Source organism: Mycetomoellerius zeteki, unplaced genomic scaffold, assembly GCF_001594055.1.
Source record: "Mycetomoellerius zeteki isolate Tzet28-1 unplaced genomic scaffold, Tzet1.0 scaffold159, whole genome shotgun sequence".
NCBI lineage: Eukaryota > Metazoa > Arthropoda > Insecta > Hymenoptera > Formicidae > Mycetomoellerius > Mycetomoellerius zeteki.
In genome coordinates, this window is record NW_017256542.1 from 214,339 (window position 1) to 233,752 (window position 19,414).

Genomic DNA, 19,414 nt, shown 5'->3' on the forward strand with positions numbered 1-19,414 from the left:
AATAGATTCATCATCTACTCCGGAGGGTTAAACTTTATTACTCTTATTTAGTGGCATGTGCTCAACATATTATGAAGAAAAAGAATCCATACCAGAGCATGAAAAATCTAATAAAATCCTCGTATATGTACGCAGAGAATCAGTTATTCCATTATTGGATGAGACGCGGGCTTCACATATTCTCCCGTAAAAATTCGAACGATAAAAATCGTCTTACGTCGAAATTCTTTTAAACCGGCTTACGCATTCAAAATACGTTCGTGTATTTTCCATTATCCTCGTTGTGTCGAGCATAACAGTAATTACATTAATAGTAATTACATTGACAGTTGTATGAATTGCAGTTTCATGTCGCGTTAGGTCTACATTAAAGGAAAACCGAATATACGATTTTTATAACAATCGGCCTATTTCCAACAATCGGCCGTTTTTCAACGCGAAATTATTTGTCCAGCGTTGGATCTTTCGAGCCTGTACACTTTGAACTTTGTAATTTCATTGTAAGACGTTTTTGGTATTACGTATACTGTGTCGTATATATATCAAGATTCTAACTTGTACTACGCGAATGCGCCAATTTATCCAGACTTATCGTCGAATATAGATCACTATCAGATAAAACAAGGTGTTTTCCATATTGTTTACGTGTGTCAAAAGAAACTAATGAATAACATACTCGCACCGAAAGGACTCCAATTCTTCGTAAAGTTCTTTTAAAAGGAACGAGTGTTGGAAAGTGCAAAGGCCTCCAGTTTTCTATCGGGGAGAAAAGTAGTTAAATAATTAACATATATTAAGTATAGTGATTTTCCGTGAAGATACGTTCGAAGAAATCGAAAACTCATGAAACACATGAAAGTATTTTAGATGAGATCGTCGAATTCGCGAACTCGACGACGTTAATCGTGAACTCTTGGAAGGCAAAGTAGAGACAGTGATCGAAAAGAATTCCAGCGAAACATAACACACAGTACCTGCCTACACTTGTTTTTATGAAAATCATTTCTTTTATATCTCACAGCGCGGAAGAGAGACAACTATACGCAGACTACACGATATTGCCGTACTTCCTTTTATACAGAATGTCCACAAAATATTTGTATTCGTACTTCATATTCAACCTTAAAATCATACGAAGTTTCTAAAGAGATCCTGTTATCTTTTGTTTCACGACTTAAAAAAATAACAAAACGCTACAAATCCTTAGTTCTGTTATTCAGGAATGTTGCACAGATCGTGATTATTTATTCTTTACAAATAATTTTAGATAAAATAAGTTAGTTATGAATTAAATCACAGAGTATTGAGTCTAAAAAATCCTACAAAAGTATTTAAAAAATTAATAATGTTTTATATCACAATATGTATAATGTATACATATATCTTTTCTATTTTTAATATTTTTTTATATGTTTCTCCTAATGAAATGTAGCACCCTATTCTTTCTACTAAAATTACATTTTAATCCGTGATTATCTTTGATTTTTCTTCTTCTATTTACTTAAATTTTCTCTCTTATTTATCTCAGAAAATGAATACTATTATCCTGTTGTTTACCATTGAGATGTTGCTCGCCCCACACACGATCGAATCTTAATTGTTCGGTATTTGATTTCAACATGTTGGGGCTCTTCTCTTTTTTCTATCTTTCCTCTTAATTCCAAATAATCGCACATTTTAAAGCTGTGAATATTGATTCTCTTCTAATATAAATCATCCCTCTAATTGTTAAATAAGTTTCCCCTGTCGATATAATTCGTTATGTGTGTTTCTATGAAAATATACTCGTCTTAGGAACAAAAATCAAATTTATGCGATGTTTGCGTGAATAATTTTCTGATGAGCCATTTCTTCATTTGGAAAGTTGAAATGCGAGCGTCACCGGACATTCGTATACGTATATTGCACATCGTTCGTCTGCTCGTTTATAGTATAGTATACGTATCTCTTGTGTGTCTGTGTGTGTATGTACGATACAGAGGCAAATTAGAAAATAATAAATGAAGAATATATATACGATCTCTGGGATATACAAGAGGAATATTAATAAATCGATTAGATCGCGAGGAAGGACAGCGACATGATTGCTTAGCGTTACAATCGATGCTTCCGATTAGCCTTATTATTACAAAATTACTCGCTCATTATCGAGTAAAATATATTAGTTGCATGGAAGAGTCACTCAATTATTCTTTTGATTTTAACCAGTCATCGTTTCAATTTTATACACTATAGACATTGTACTCTAAAGACACGATGATGAAAGAGCGTCACGGATTTCATTTACAATTTAGTCTGATCATTTTGGAGTTTATTTTTATTCGGCAAGAACTTTTACAAGTGAGTTACTTATATCGGTTTTTCTCTATTAATTTCTAACATAAAATATTTTGGCAATGCTAAGACGCATGATTAGTTAAGAGTCGCAAATACCTTTGTATAATTCTCTATAGTACTTCATCTGTCTGCAAATATTTCGAAGTGTCAGACAGAAAATCCATCTAAGACAAATATTTATGTAATCGCCGATATTCAACCACTGCATGCGATAGATATCGCTCATAAATCGATATGAGTCTAGTTGGAGAAAAGCGCATTCTTTGCGTATCGGACCATGAACTCTATAAATTCGTACTGACAATTAGATTCAGTTACGACAAATCGGAATACAGTTAGCCTGCAGGAAAATATGTCAAAAATCGACGTCGTATGTTAGAATAGATCCGTCAATTAGTACATATTTTTCGAACAGATTTCCAGAAACAGTCGGAAAAAATAGACGGAGGAGACGAAATGTCAATTGGTTTGTAACGAATGTGCAATTTGTACAGCAAACGTATTTCTCATTCAGCGAAATACGTCGCGAATTGGAACTGTTTCTCGCATTAAGTCAGTGCTTTGCAGCCTAAGTAAAACGACATTATAAGATCTAGTCGACGTGTGTCAATACAAAATAACTATTCTGTGTATGTATGATGTGTATAGAGAAAATGTGTAATACGGCAGAAATTGTTGTATAGAAAATATTGAATGTAAAACTCGATGTATTCTAACAAACAGCACCAATAAACAAGGCCTAAACGGTAAGCGGTGTCTTATTGCATTATTTTCAGGATTAGCGTATTAATCAATCTTCTCTCTGTGTACAACGATGCAAACACATCTCATGTTAATAACAATCTAAATTACAAGTTGCTGAATGGAAAATTTCCAAAGTTTTCTTAGAAACGTTTCTTAAAATATTTGTACACAGAGAGAAGATTAATCTTCTTATTGCGATAATTGGAAGCGCTATCGCCTGTCGATGAGCAATTCTTTGCCGCTATGTATGTTCGGAGCTCGAAATCCAGGAGTATGAAAATATTTTACATTTTGAGAGAATTTGTTTAAATTAAATGCAATTGTTACATAAATCTAGTGAAATATAATCTTTAATATCAATTAACGCGGGATAACGCATGCATTGATCTTTCTATTCTGCGATCTAATGTTTAATCGACTGTATGATCATTCTCTATTTATAAACTTCATAAATAAAGAACGTGACGTCGAGCAAAGTGACGTAAGTTCAGCGAGAGACCGGCACGCATGTCCGGGAACTGAAATGTCCAACAGGTGGTTCGTAAGCCATAATTTGTCGCCTATTGCATTTCCTTGTGAAATCTGCTGACATGGCGCAAAAAAAGAAACTTCAGATTAATGCGAAGAGTCACATTTAGCTGGAACGAGTCCGGGTTTCCGATGACATCACAACCATGCAGTTGATTTCTCGGAAAGAATCACGTTGCCTTGCATCCGCGTGTCGAGCACTTGGGCACGTATTTTTCTCCGTGTCTCTCCCTCTCTCCCTCTCCCCCTCCTTTTCTTTTCCTCTATGGTCATTGGAATTCTTTATTCTCACTTTCTTGTGAACTCAGGTTCATTTTTAAGGTTGTCTACTAACAATAAATCTTCTATTAAAATCTCGTAGGAAATCTTAGGGATGTTTTTTTCTTAAACCTATTTTATATCTCTATTATACATCTCTATTTTACACTTAAGATTCTAAGCAAATGGTTTTTCTATAGTATTCAAACAATGAACATAGTTTTTAGAAAGTATGAAAAAAAATATGTAGACAGAAATATCAAGAAACATTCTTAAGTACGATCAAATGTGTCTCATTTATCAAATTTGACAATAGCGACATTCCAAGAAGCAATCTCTCGTTTAAACCAGAGTTGGTAAAAACATATTTTAAACAATTTAAAACATGCTTAGTTGATATTTTTAATATGTTTTAAATGTTTTTTTATAGTACTGTTTAAAGCATATTTGAGGCACTAGAAACATATTTAAGAAGAAACACGGTATGTTTTATTCTTGAAAAAAAAAAACATTTGTCTTTACCAACCCTGGTTTAAACTTAATTAATTAAAGAAATAAAATATATGTCATATGGATAGATTTTTTTATATCCATAATATAGAATATTATATATTATTGTTCTTTGCAAAATCATTCGATTTTCACGCGGTTCATTCGAAAATTACTTGAAATTTTAAACGCAGTGTGTCGCAAATCCATATTTAAAAAATTGAAGAACATACTTTAACGTTGTTTAACTCTGATCAGAACGTTCAAGAATGTAAAGGCTCGAGCATCAGTCGAAGGCCATTATGCACTATACGTCTGGCGACAGTATCGTTTGTTAAACGGCAGTCATCTCTGCCATTTGCTTTAGTTTCCTCCTTCTCTGTCACGTAACTCTCTCTCTCTCTTTTTTAAGCCAGTTATATCATATCTCTCTCCGCCTATTTGTTTCTCTTTTTCTATCTTTCCGTCTTTCTGTCTTTCTCTCTCTCTCTCTCTCTCTCTCTCTCTCTCTCTCTCTCATTCTATCAGTCTCCCCCGCACTCTGCGTCTTTCCCACGCTGTCGTTCTCCTTCTCCTGCTAACACCGCTTGCGTATCTGTCGGTCGGTTGGTCTGGTCCCTTCTTTCTAGTGCGTTTGTGCTCAGTTAGCTCAGTATCGCATTATGCTACGGTCAGACTGCGTCGCAGGGTGCTGCAACTGTGTCGTATCAGTGCCACACCAACCGAATCGTTTCGCTTCCCGCAGTGCATCCTCAATTGAATTTACCGGCGGGAATTCCTGCGGTGCGCACGGACAGCCGCTGGCATGCGACTGGCGGGAAAATGGGAAAGACTGCCAGCAAACTGAAGTCGCGAAGAAGCCAAAGTCAGTGCGAATTTTCCTATACCACTCGCCACATAGTACCAAGTGGTGTCCCATTTGCGTACTCGTCGTTCGTTTCTTCAAGTTCGAAATTCGAGTTCGCCGCCCTTTCGATAATAGGAAATATCAACGCGGGCGGTGAACCTACGATATCGCGCCGAAATTCTTGCTTGTGCTTACGATAACGAGGTGCGTATTTGTACAAGATAGACGAAGAAAGCGACTATTCAAATTTCAACAATATTTTTGCATGTGTTGTGTGACCGTACACTGAAAAAAAAGATTGGCTGCTGCAGCAAATTAGGTGGTAAAATATGGCATAGCATTTTTAATTGGTTGCATTAGTCAATTTTTGGTTGTGTTAGCCTATCGAAATCCTATACTGATATTGCGGATAGGTTAACGCAACCAAAAATTGGCTGCTGCAGCCAATTAAAAATGCTATGCCATATTTTACCACCTAATTTGCTGCAGCAGCCAATCTTTTTTTTCAGTGTGTCACTGAATTATTTTTAATAAATCATTTTTGATAAATCATTGATGAAAATTATTAATGTGTCGCGTTCATATGCTGTCGAGTTTCATGTGTGCTCATGTGTTCACTGGTAAGAGAAAGGCGATAGTGCACTTATCAGCATGCCCGCGGATCGTGTTGCGGAGACACGTGTGCGCTCCGCTTATAATCCCCTCGTTACCCGGACCCTGCAACCGCATAATGTTACAATTGTCGAGGAAAACCACGTTTCATAAAGCGTAAATGTTACGTAAATCCTACAGGCAGTGACGAGTTCGAAAGAAATATCGGTCACCGCCGATGATTTGACACGTGTGACCGCATAAAAGCCAGCGTGATTACATAATTTACTGTTTAAGTGATTATGCCCCTTCCGCAATAACTGGAAATGAATTGCAAATAACTATACAGGGTGATTCACTTTAATCTTAACAGAAAATTATTTTGAAAATATGCAATTTTATAAAAAAAACGTTCTAAATAAAAGTCTAGAACGAGAAGTCCTTCTCTGTACCACACAATTTTTATTTAGAATGTTTTTTTGTGAAATTGCATATTTTCGAAATATTTGCCTCTTAAGATTAAAATAAATCATGTGTATACACACACACACACACACACACACACACAATCAGCTGTACTTTAAATAATCATTGACCTGTTTTCACGAGAGACGAATATAAAAATCTCGATACCTTTATCGTCGACGCGTACGACTCAATCGTGTAGTGTTCCAAATTGAAGTGGATTCAATTATCATTCTGAGTCGACGCTCAAAACTAATCCGAATAGAATCTGATATCTATCAGGAAGACTGATTGATCGCGTTATGAACATTTTCCAGTCGGATAAAAGTAAAAAAAACGCAAAGATTAAAGAAAAGAATTAAGTAAGTTGTTTTCAATAACTTGTGCACTGGAATTCACATACAATAAACATACGACTGATCGCGCATCATATTCGCGTGCATGATGTCGTAAGACTGCGGTGAAAGTAGAACTTTTCGCTCTGTTCGAACGCGATGTGTAATTTACACGACATTACATAAATCGCATTCTATCCCTATCATTATTTTGAAAACCGTGAAAGAGAACGCGCATTTCCCGCAGTGCTGAAAGTCTCGATAAACGGTTCGTTTTGATTGTCTTTCTCTCCGTACGAACGTGACTCGATTGAAATTCCTCTTGCGAAGTACGCGCGTGTAATTATACGACGACAAAGGAAACGGGGACCTTTTGGGCGCAGGTTACATTCAGGTAAAGATATACTGTTTGATGAAAGTAAACGTTGACATTTAAAAACATATGCACGGTATTCTCACGTTCTTGTAATAACGTTCTTTACTTGGAGTTGACCTTTTAACAAAAACATTCTTTTTCATTTTCTAGTTTTTAACATTAAATATTTTCGGCCCTAATCGTCAAATTACCAATCTATGTTAATCCATAATTTATTTAAAATTAAACAAATATATTTATATATTTTTTTATTTTCAAAAAGCAATTTTTTTCTCATTACTTAAAAGCTGTTGATTATACATTCAATATTTTAAGAAATAGGCAAATTAATTAAAAAATCTATAAAAATTAGTTTAAACCTTAATTTTGAATATTTTGAAAAATTTAAAAAGTTTAATTAGAGTTTCTCCAAATTTCTTAATTAGAATTTCTCCAAAAGTCTAATTAGAGTTTCTTCAAATAAAATAAACTTTATTATCACAATTATTTTCCAAAAAAGAACATCTGATTTTCTCAGTGGAATAATTTCCATCCAAGCAAGCTAAATGTGAGAGATAAAGAGACGAACAGATTGTGAACGTTATCAAGCAGGCTCCGCATCAAGCGGTAAAATATTTAACTTGGTTTATCTCTACAACCGTCTGCGCTACCGTTTATGATTGAAGTACAGTATGGTCTGCAAAATTTCAAAGTTTTATTTTTTTATTAAATTATGAAACAATCTTTCATATGTGCATACATAGACATTTCAACACTGATAAATTCTATTCTCATCATTCCTATTTTTTAATTTATTTTTATCTCTCTCGTCCGTGCAGCATTGTCGTTGAAAACTAGCGTGTGATAAAAATTAGATTAAAAATCATTCGGTTTTTAAGTCGTAAGTATTATAGTAATTTCATAATTGTACGAAAATTAATAATTCCGCGATGACAGAAACTATGCTTAGATCGTTTCTCACTTTTGCGATCGATGGCGCCTCTCTCTAAGCATCGCATCGATATCTCCGGTAAACAGGGACGTTATCACCATCGGCAGGTATTATGTTCGCGAGGGATACGAACAAGAAGTAGACAGAAAAACTATATATATATATTATACCTATATATATAGACAGACAGAGAGACGGAACAAGCAGGTAGATGCAGCGAGTGCAAAGGTGAGAAAGAGGTAGAGAGTATGAGAGAAAGAGAGAGGCGAACGACTTTACAAACCTGCATTCCTCTATTCCGCTTTTTCAAACGCGTGCAAGCCGCTGCATCGAGAGACTGGCCACGTTTGCGGTGCATTCGAGTTCGACGCGAGCCGTTTACGTGTTCTTATAATACGAGCTCAATGAAATTGCGATCGCGATCATCATCCACTATCGTGTGAAATCGTACAACACGATGTGAACACGATCAACAGAATGGAATTTATGGATTCCATAAAGTTAGGAGACGGCGCAAGTATATGTGAGTGCACGCCGGAACACAGTAATCTTCATTTTCACGTGTCACGTCAGCCAAAGATTTATAGCAGTGCGCGAATGGAAATGTCAGCCGCAAAACGTTTTATCTATAAAATTACATTGGATACGATTTGTATATACCGAATTGCACAGCGATTGTAAATCAAAACGCCAACAGTTTGAGACGAAGATCACAATAAGTGAAATGACATACCAATTAATACAAAAGAAATCAAACAAAAACATATTATGCAAGCAAATATGCACCTCGTTCGAAGTCGCTTTGCAATTGCTTTCTTTTAATAATATGAGTGCTTTCCAATTGTTTAACACATATTGACACATATATAGCGTTGTGCACGACTCAACTGGAACTAAATGTGCATTAATGTGTACCGTGCACAGTTTCGCGGATAAAGTTGGGTTTATTGTTCAATACCATGCCTTAGTATTTTTGAACCCGTGATGGTGATGGAAACTGCGAAGAGAATGTTCCATCTCTCGTGTTTTTTTTTCTTTTGTTTATAGCCGCCGTATTAGTAACTATTTCATTGTCACTAGGAAACACAAGCTTACACAGCTAACTATTATAACCCTCGAACTAAATACAGATGTGTAATGTTGTGTCAACGATTACGGCAATTGGAACGCAATTTGTGTCGTATGCGCAAAAGTATCTCGGGATATTGCAATTGGAAAGCATCGGATATTAATCAGTATTGAGCGCGTATTTATCGGTGCCATTGGTATCTGATAAATCGCGCTTTATTATTCATTCGTAAATTTATTGCAGTTCTAAATTTTGTCACACTATTTCACACCTACGCACTACGGCTACATTGTATATGTCTGTCGATTAAATTCGAGAGGAACGATAACACTTTCACACGTAAATTTCTTTGCGGCACATTCAGGCATAGCATGGAGCTTTCGATTCCCATCTATGGGTACTCTGCAGAACCTAGGTACCAACAGCCGACGGCGCAAACGGAATGATCTTGCTTCGTCGGACTCGTGTAAAGATCTTCGACAGAAGAGACACACGATACACCTGCAGCCGGAAGTAATCATTCAGAAAGAACCGTGCTTGATCGTAACTCCACCGTCACCTGAGAATCTCGTCGAGGATAACTCAAGGTTCGTATAAAATGTTTTAAACATACTTACGACGAAGCCATATATTTTGAAAGTATCTAAAATAGCGAAAATATTAAGGAAATGACGCGATCAACATCGGAAAATGAAATTTTAATTTTTTAAAGCTTATATAAGAATGATTTTATTGAAGTAGATAGATACAGATCTGAAAATAATTTTGGTGATTCATTAAAATAGTATAGGAAATTTAAGCAATGCTGCAAAAAGTTTTGATATCCTAACAATCAGTTTGAAAGTCCTGCATAATTATTTTGATAATCCAACAAAATTATTTTCAGACCTGTATCTAACTAAATTTTTAGGTACTTCAGTGAAGTCATTCTTCTTATGTATAATTATATTCTGAATTATTAAATTTTTTGCCTACTTTTTTATCTGTTTCGATCTTCGTGTAAAAGGATTAAAGAGTTATAAAACATGCGAGACGAAAGCTGCGAGAATGAGAAATATGAATAAATGAAGGTGAATAAGGGATTAGGTACCGTGCAAGGGACACGGCTTTTTACTAAAGTCGAAGATCCAAAGTTATAGCTTATATGACTTAGCCTCTTTTGAGGGTACATCGAGATACCAGTATAGGAATATAATGGGTCTGGCGACTCTCGAACCGGTTTCTCTCGATCTCTACCTTCAGAATGACGCACCTCGTTCCCGTATATGACCGGCCAACAAATGCGGGAATTCCGTAACAGGAATATAAAACCGGGAAATTATAACCGAGCCACCTGTCATCGAGAAACGACCTCGGGTATCGTGACCTATCCGAGGGAAAAATGCGTGTGTCACTCCAAGTGTTACGGGATGATTGACGGATCAAAGAAACCTATCAATCATTCTCGAAACGTTCTCTCGTGATTAATCTCGGCAATTCATACGGGAGTACATCCCCCGTTCCCGTGTAAAAAGTTTGAAACAACATTGTTCAGAGAACGGGATACATATGCATGGATACATTTTTCTCAGTGACTTTCGAGATAAATCCCGATACAAATACACGGTAGTCATGTAGTGGCAGTAATCCTCGTGAATATTACATTTACATGCGAGACTATATGACGCTAACATTATAACCCGCAGGAAGATAAATGATTTTGCAGCTTCTCTTCTCCGAATTGAGATTTTCACGACCGACTACGCAAAATCGTTCTTTATTTTTCTTATTTTAATTACACTTGTTTTGTATCAAATTATGAAGGGGTCTTATTTATAATTTAATTGTTTACATTTCATATTTGTATACGCATATATATATTTTATTTATATCTTACTTATATATTATTGCATTGCGTCTAATAATACGAAAATTTAATTATAATTTTAATTACAACATGAAATTATATTATCAGGAAGATTGGACGTCAATTCTTCATTGCAGAGGATAAATTTGAAATAAAAATGGCCTAAGTATAAAACATTATACTTTAAATTAAGTGTCATTTCTTATACGAGCAAGTACAATATCGGCCCAGAACATCTCGATGATGGCACTTATCGAACGTTTCCGGATGACGCAAGCGCACCTTGGCCGTCGACTCCCTTCGTACACGCAGCCCCTTGTCCGAGGAGATCAATAACCCCCATATCGACGGAATAACCCGGTCGGAAGCGATAAAAGCAATGCACTTTTACTCTGTCTTGCGTTACATCTTTCGGTATAAGAAGGTAACGTGAGAAGCATCCATCGTCGACACGCATCTACTTCGATATCCATCGTCTGTCAAAACCACTAACTTTGACGAACGAGAAAGAAGGGGTGAGTGTAGAGCGGGTGGAAACGAACGAGGGCGATAACATCGCAGTAGTGTACCATCAAGGGGTTCAAAGGTGCATAGTAATCGCGATCATTGTCATCGAAAGAATGTAAAGTGTGACAGACTTTAATTCTTTTTTTATTTACCCTTATATGCGAATTAAAGCACAAAAAATGTAAACTAAATAATTGCTATACGAAATATTATATTTTACGTAAAACAAATAATTGCGCATTCAAGTCGTCCTATAATGATTTAATGAAGTTAACAGGCCATGTATGTCGAGTTACTCTCACACTAACCAGCAGCATTATTTTCTACACACTCGTTATCTGCGACGGCATGGCCCCTCGTCGCGCGAGTCCAGCTCCGTCAGATTTAATCGCTGGTTAATCGTCGGCAACACGTACAGACGAACAAAGAAGTCGACGGGAAGAAAATATTTTCCTTGGCACGCGTAACCAACCTTCTCTCTCTTTCTCTCCTATCTTTCGCTCTTTCCCCGCGATCTATTAATATCACTCGATGGTACCCCCGCGATACTCCGTGAAAATACGATCCTGCTTGAGTCTCTGGTCAGTGGGGTGCGTGCGTGCGCGCGCGTAGTCTCTGAACTCGAGAGCCTCGATCAAACTTTATCCGCCCGTCTAAAGAGCCGCACGGAGCTCTTCTTCTGGACGAAAGAACCGAGATCTATGAGAGAGAACCTCGCCGGAGGTTGAGCATGAAGCGCAGAGATGTGAACGACTAAAGGTTTCGTTCTGATCGCAGGACGCCGGAGGAAGACAGCGACGCGAGGGTGGATCACCGCATCTATCCTCCAAGTGAACGAGAATTACCCCCAACGAAGACACCCGAAAACAGCAATAACCTGTCTCCACTGATGGTGAGTACCCAATCGTATACAGGTTGTTTGTCATTGAAGATTGATTTTGTTCATTGCTTGGAGACATTGAGTGACATTAGATTAATTAAATTCACTGGGATCTGTCTTCGCATAATCATGAATATTCATATAAGCACTGATTTGACTAGACTTAATTAATTCGACATCGTACACTGAATGTCGTGTACAGTGTCTACCCTTTGCTGATTCTCTGAAATCCGGAGTTGATTCCTAAACTAGTTGATTCCTAAAATGTTAATGTTCCCTTTAATTAAAATATTAACGTTACATTCTAGAATTGAATCAATTTTTAATTAATTTTGAAATCACACGTATCTTAAAGTAAAACCTTCAAAATTAAATGAGAAATGAAAGTTTTAATATCTTCGTTTTTTTTTCTTGAAGCTTAAAGTTTCCAAAAAACCTACTATTTTTGATCGTTTATAACTAAAAAACTGATCCCCGATATTTTTGCTGAACTTTGAATTGATAAAAAAATAATAAAAAATATATGCTGCACTATCCGGAATATTTTATATGCATCGATTTCTCACACATATTCGCGTAATCGATCAAACACGTAATTATGGGTTTAAGTTGAAGCGGCATCGCCACGTTTTTTGTCGTGCGATAGGAAGCAATTAAATAGAACGATATGCTCAAGTACAAGCCATGATGGGTTGTACGATAACCAAGCTATTTGACGCGTTGATGACGAGTCGCAGATGATCGACGGCAATGTAACGGGGAGCTCAAGGCTGCTCTTATTAAGCCAATCTTCGCTGGACCGCAGACTGTGGTCTCTAGCATTGATTGTTACAATTGTCTTATGCGGAACATTCGCTATCTCTCTTCTCTTATTCCAAGTAATTAATTAACGTTGCGAGAATGTGCCGACGTAATATTCAAATCATTTACGACAATAATCATCATTTATATAGTGTTAGAGAGATGTTCATTGATAAAATCAAATTTTTGATTGATATTAATGGAGCATTTTTTGTTCGGTTTAATTCAACAGCATATCAGCGATGTCTCAATTCTTTTCTATTTAAAAGAAATGTACAGTCAGAAGCAATGAGGTTGCGACACTTTTTTTCCGATGAGTTTAAAAATACGCGATCAAGTTCAAGATGCGAATCCTTCTCATGTGCAATGAATGAGACACATTTAACAAACCTCATATGATCATATTCATTCATTGCACATGAGAGGGATTCGCATCTTGAACTTGATCGCATATTCTTAAACTCATCGGAAAAAAAAGTGTCGCAATCTCATCATTGCTTCTAACTGTATTAAAAATTAGAACTAACGAAATCCAGATGATATCAAAACTCCTCCTTTGATCGGTTTTAAAGGAGCCACCTGAGGAATCCACTCGCAAACTCTTGGAAAGAGAATTGCGACTTCTCGATCCTCGAGATCTACGATCGCACGCCTGGTACCATGGCAGTACGTTACGCGGTGGTCGAAAAGGTGCGGAGGCGGAAGTGTCGAATGACGGCGATTTTTTAGTGCGCGATTGCGCCTCCCAACCCGGCAATTATGTCCTAACCGTACGATGGAAAGGTCAACCGTTACATTTCGTCATCAATCGAGTAAGTTGCCAAATCGAGGAAGATTGCTTTAAAAATCCTAATCGCAATCTAATTGTTTTGGATTACGCGAAACATCATATACTTATCTTGTACAAAAAAATTAGAAATAAGTATATTAGTTTCTTTGAATATCATCACTCGTATTCATGTTGGACAGATTGATAGAATATGTTAGAAATTTTCTTTTTTTTTAATTAGTTTCTATTAAATAAATAAACATATATAATTTATTCAATATTTAAAATGCTTTAAAAACAATTCAATTTTACATACAATGAGAGCAAAAAGTATTCGTATAAGTAAATTTGTTATAAAAAAAGTCTTATTTGTAGAAAATAAACATTAATTAGCAATTTTACACAATGAATATATTCTGTTCTAACATAAACAAACGAGCTTCGCATGTATTCCTGATTTTAGAAACTAAATTTCTCGACTGTACAAATACTTTTTGAGCATCCAAACAATACAATTTTGAATTTTCGTTTATTCTTTAGATGATATATATATTCTATAATTAATACACATCTTTTTGGTATATATCATTTTAAGAAACATATAATCTATTTTATTCTTTATGAATAAATTATTAATAACCCAACAAGAAATAATCATCAATTATATAAACGTCGAATCGACGTCAAATTGGTGTTGAAATCATCGTATCTATATCGATTCGACATCAATTCGATAACTCATTTCTCGCTGGATAATATTTGTATTTTAAAAATAAAATTTTTTAAAAAAACATTTTGTCTGTACGAATACTTTTTGCATTCACACTATAGATTTAAAAATAATCTAATTTTTCTTGATAGGTCGTAATTCAGCCCGACACGGTTTATGAAAGGGCGCAGTATCAGTTCGAAGATGAAGCTTTCGATACGGTCGCCGATCTGATAACCTTCTACGTTGGCAGTGGTCGACCGATTAGCCAAGCTAGCGGGGCTCGAATTATTACTCCAAAGCCCAGATCGGTGCCACTGACATGCGTTGCAGGGCCTACGAGTAATCAACACTGTTCTAGTCCTTCCTCCACCTCTCTGTCAACTGGTTCGCCACCTCGCCTACCCAGAAAACAACAGCGCAGCCATTCTCTGACCGCTCAACATCATGCTCCAGATCAACACGTTGCTCGAGATAGCAATCAACAAACAGGACCGCAATTACCTATTCAATCCAGTACTCTACCACGAGTACCGCCAATTCAGAACCAACCGCCCTCTTGTTCTCTGTCGCTGGGTCGTCAGAAGATCACCCGGGTGATATCGGATCCAGCGTTGCAACAGCAACAGCAACAGTCACCAGGTTTGAATCTTCAAAATACCATGAACACGGCGCCACCTAAACCTCCTAGAGTACCCTACGTGCCGAATCATCATCATCATCACCATCATCATCACCACCATCATCATCATCAAAGCTATCAAGCCTCCGGCAGCGATAGTGGAAACGGATCGGGAGACAGCGAGTTCGAGACTAATAATTCTGGCGGTGCCAGCAATCCCTCTTCTTCGGTGCCAATCAAGGGCGTGGTGATACGTAGTCATTATAACACTAGTAACGACGGTATCAATGGCAATAATAACAGCGAATACGAACTATCGGCAGAAGAACAGTTGGTGGTAGCCGCACCGTCTCTAGAAATCACCACTATGCTCGATATCGAGGGTTTTACGACATTGCTGTTACCAACCGGTGAACACAGACCTCTGGATCCAACAGCCCTGAGGGGAGTCTCAGGAATGCTATTGGATTCAGCACCAAGAGTGCTCGCCTCTCATCTCACGAGGCTCGATCTTGAAGTGGCACTTCAACCGGGACCAGGAAATAGAAGCGGATTAAGCGGTATCGAACTGGCGACCCTTCCTCACGGTAGACAAGCTAGAATGGACCTAATTGAGAGATCTGAATGCCTGAAACTATTGGTAGCGGTGACCGTGTTGGCTGGCGCTACAGCTATAGGTGAGTTTTGAAATTTTGTTTTATTTAATTTTAATTAGTCCATTCTAATTAATTTTTGACTGTGATGAATATTTATAAAAATCAATAAGAAAGAAAAAATATATTTTAAGTTTACACAAAATAAGTTATAAGTTTTTTATTAATTAAAAAGAGAGCGTTTAATTTTTCTTGCTTCTAAATGACGATTGTTAATATCGTAGAAAGAGCAGCTACTATCAGCAAATGGATCAAAGTAGCAATCGATACTAAAACTGCGCTCGGCAATCTCTATGGCTTCTGTGGCGTAATGCTCGGTCTATGCTTACCGCAAATTCAGAGACTGGCTAATACATGGCACTTGCTACGACAAAAACATACGGACGAAGCTTTCAGTTTCGAAGCGAAATTGAGACCTACTCTACGGGCTATGAACGAATGTACCAATCCGCAGGCGCCTAACACAACGTTGCCACATTTGCTACCGATCGCGCTACTTGGCGAACGTGGTCCTGAAGATGTTTTAGGTAATCGCATAAAAAATAATTATATACTAAAATTATTTGTAAAATAAGTAATCAGTGAATAAACAGAAGATATCTTCCTTCGTTTGCACATTCACCTCATAATTGTTTTAAATACAGATATCTATTTTTGTTAGTATCTTTTTCGTTATTATTAATTGTTAATTCACTTTCTTTCTTTTTCTTTCAATATTATATATATCATTTCGTCATTCAACAAGATTTATTATAGGTACTGTAGCACCTTTTGGACTCACAGCAGCGATTCTTTCACCATGGGAAAATTCGGCATCTGATTGCGGTCTATCAATCGTCTGGTCGCATCTTGAGGCGGCTCGCAAGCTAGCCGATAGTCTGCCGCTCTTTCGCAGAAACGCGGAAATTGTCCTAGAAGGTTGTAGGAATGATGAATTATTATCGGACGCCTTTCGTACTGAATTTCACATCAAGTTCTTATGGGGTAGCCGCGGTTCTACTGTCGCTCCGGAAGAACGTCATTTGAAGTTCATTCAAGTTTTAGATGCAATGTATGACAAGTGTGCGGCGAGCGAAGTGGCCGCTTAAAAAATAAACCAAAGGATCTCAAAGATCTGAATAGAAGAGAGAGTTTGAAGAGGTAATCTATGTGAGAGTTTATCCTCTTCCTCGAAATGCGGGAAATATCATCGTTACAGATTTTTTTTAGATTTTTATAGCTTCGAATGCGTCGGCTAACACGATACCATAAGAAATTAAAACATCCTATGCATTAATAAAGTGGCATCTTATTGCTACTACATATAATCCCGAATCGTAGAGCTTATCTCTGAAATATCGAATGTTCTTCCTAAACCTAATGCTTCTGAGTCGTGTAAGCAACAGCATCCAAAGAATTGATCGAGAGGCTTAATTGAAGCCTACATACGTATCGCCAATTGTACTTAACTTTAATTGACAATGTAATTCTATAATGTTATGTTGTAAGTGTTGTTCATATTTGTTCATACTTAATATACAGATTTAAAAAAGTATTTTTCGTGATTTTTTTTATTTTCATCAAGACACCTTCAAGACATTCTCGAGAAAATAGATTTATAAAATATTACATTTGCAATATTTACGAATTTATTAACTCAAATTAAAAATTTAATTAAATTAAAATTAATAATTAATAGATTAAATTAATAATTAAAACAATAATTAATAAAGAAAATTAAATTAATAATTAATAAAGCTTGAAGCTACACAATGTACAATATGTCATAATTATCTTAATTACGTATTAATTTACAAATGTAAAATTCAAATTAATCTCTCACGTCAAAATGTTTTTAAAAATAATTATTTACTCGCTCTAAATTTTTTAACTTAATTTTTATTATTTTTTATTTTATTCAAAAGAAAGATATTGTTATTGAAATAGTAAACACATAATTTCCGAAAAGCATATATAAATGTTTCTAACGTTTCATAAATAAGAATCTTCTAATTTTCGTTTTTAAATTATCCAAATAAGCAAGAATAAATAGTTTATTTTACAAATAACAGCATATGTGCATACATACGTAAAAATTAAAAAGTAATGAATTATTCACCGTTTCGTTGTCGTTCTATGCCTTCCATGTGTGCCTCCTCCTCTTTCTTTTCCTCCAACTTTTCCTCGCAGTTTCTTTCATTCTTCGTATAACTTGACACTTTCGAAAACACAATTAATTATAACACATAATTAATCACAAAAATACGATGATCGCGCAGTGTTTTCTGTGGCACTCACGATACATGATCGACATGAAATCCTGCGAAATATTCGAAATATTAGGTCTGTTCATATTAGGTGCATTCAGTGGGTGCATCCAGAAGCACGACAGCTCATTGAGCGCTCAGTGAGTCTTGTATCTGTTTGGTCTATATTTTTAGCTCTAATGGAATATGCCAATCAGATGCAAGAGCTCACTGAGCGCTCTGCGCCTCGGGATGCATCCAGTACTACAATCGTTCACTGAGCGCTCAATGAGTTCTTGTATCTGATTGGCATATTCTATTAGATCTAAAAATATAGACCAAACAGGACAAGAGCTCACTGAGCGCTCAGTGAGCTGTCGTGCTTCTGGATGCACCCATTGCTTGTACTTTTTACACGTATCTTCGCTTTCTTTCTTTTCAATTCTGGAATATATATTTATTTTATTTTAAGTGTAAAAATTTTAAGCAACGACAGGATGTTGTCCCATGACAGTCATAATTTCAAAAAATAAAATTTCAGAAAAATAATAGGATCAATCAAATTAGCGCATTACACGAACGCGCAAAATTTAAATAATTTTCATTAGTCATATCACTTTTTCGAGATTCCGTTTTCTGAAATTTCGACTGTCATGAAAAGCACCCTTACAATTAGAGTTGATTAGAGAAAGAAGACAATCAAAATTACGACCGGTATTCACAGTCGCGGTTCTTATTTTAAAATCATTTTAAGTAATATCTTAATAAATATTTTTTTAATTTATATTTATATGCTTTTATATTTTATGCTAATAATAAATAATATCTTATATTTAAGATCGTCTTGAATAAATTGATGACGATGCACAATAATTTGTAAAATAAATGTTAAAAGTGTAAAAAAATTTTTTTTTCTTTACATACCAGCGTATCTTGAAACATGTAAAAATTATATAACTGATAATAAATTTATTAGGTAAATTTATTAAGTACTAATAAAATTATAAATATTCTAGTGAACTTGTTTACTTTTGTAATTTTAACCTCGTTTCAAGGTACACAATCAAATCTTTAAATTTTCAAAATAATTTCGTAAAAGATATTAAACTGAACAATTCTTCTTGTGAGCATTATTTCAACACGTGATGTGAAAAAAATTTATTTGTTAATATTTTTTAAAATATTTAATTTTAATTATATTGTTAAATTTAAAAATAACACGAATGTAGATATCCAAATATAGGACGAGAATTCTGAAACATGACGGACCAATCAACGCGCGACTTTGACTGCGTTCAGCAAAGAAAGTAGCTTTGTAACTGTTGTACATTTCTTTAATATGATTAGTCTTTCGTTTCTCACTGAATCTAAATGTATAAATCAATCATATTAAAGAAATATACAACAGTTGCAAAGCTGCTTTCTCTGCTGA

The 19,414-nt window shown here is 35.8% G+C and overlaps 1 protein-coding gene across 2 annotated transcripts; it reads left to right on the forward strand.

Annotated features, from left to right (window-relative positions):
• Window positions 1-5,016: 5,016 nt before the first annotated feature.
• On the forward strand, window positions 5,017-17,289 carry LOC108721085 (breast cancer anti-estrogen resistance protein 3). Of its 2 annotated transcripts, none has more exons than XM_018445429.1 (7): window positions 5,017-5,221; window positions 9,335-9,557; window positions 12,101-12,215; window positions 13,577-13,816; window positions 14,635-15,781; window positions 15,982-16,284; window positions 16,514-17,289. In XM_018445429.1, exons 1-7 carry the CDS (start codon window positions 5,179-5,181, stop codon window positions 16,843-16,845), a joined length of 2,403 nt encoding a protein of 800 aa, XP_018300931.1. In that variant the 5' UTR covers window positions 5,017-5,178; the 3' UTR covers window positions 16,846-17,289. The 2 variants fall into 2 exon arrangements, with proteins under 2 accessions (XP_018300931.1, XP_018300930.1); XM_018445428.1 differs by lacking the exon at window positions 5,017-5,221 and adding an exon at window positions 7,826-8,424.
• The last annotated feature ends 2,125 nt before the right edge of the window (window positions 17,290-19,414 follow it).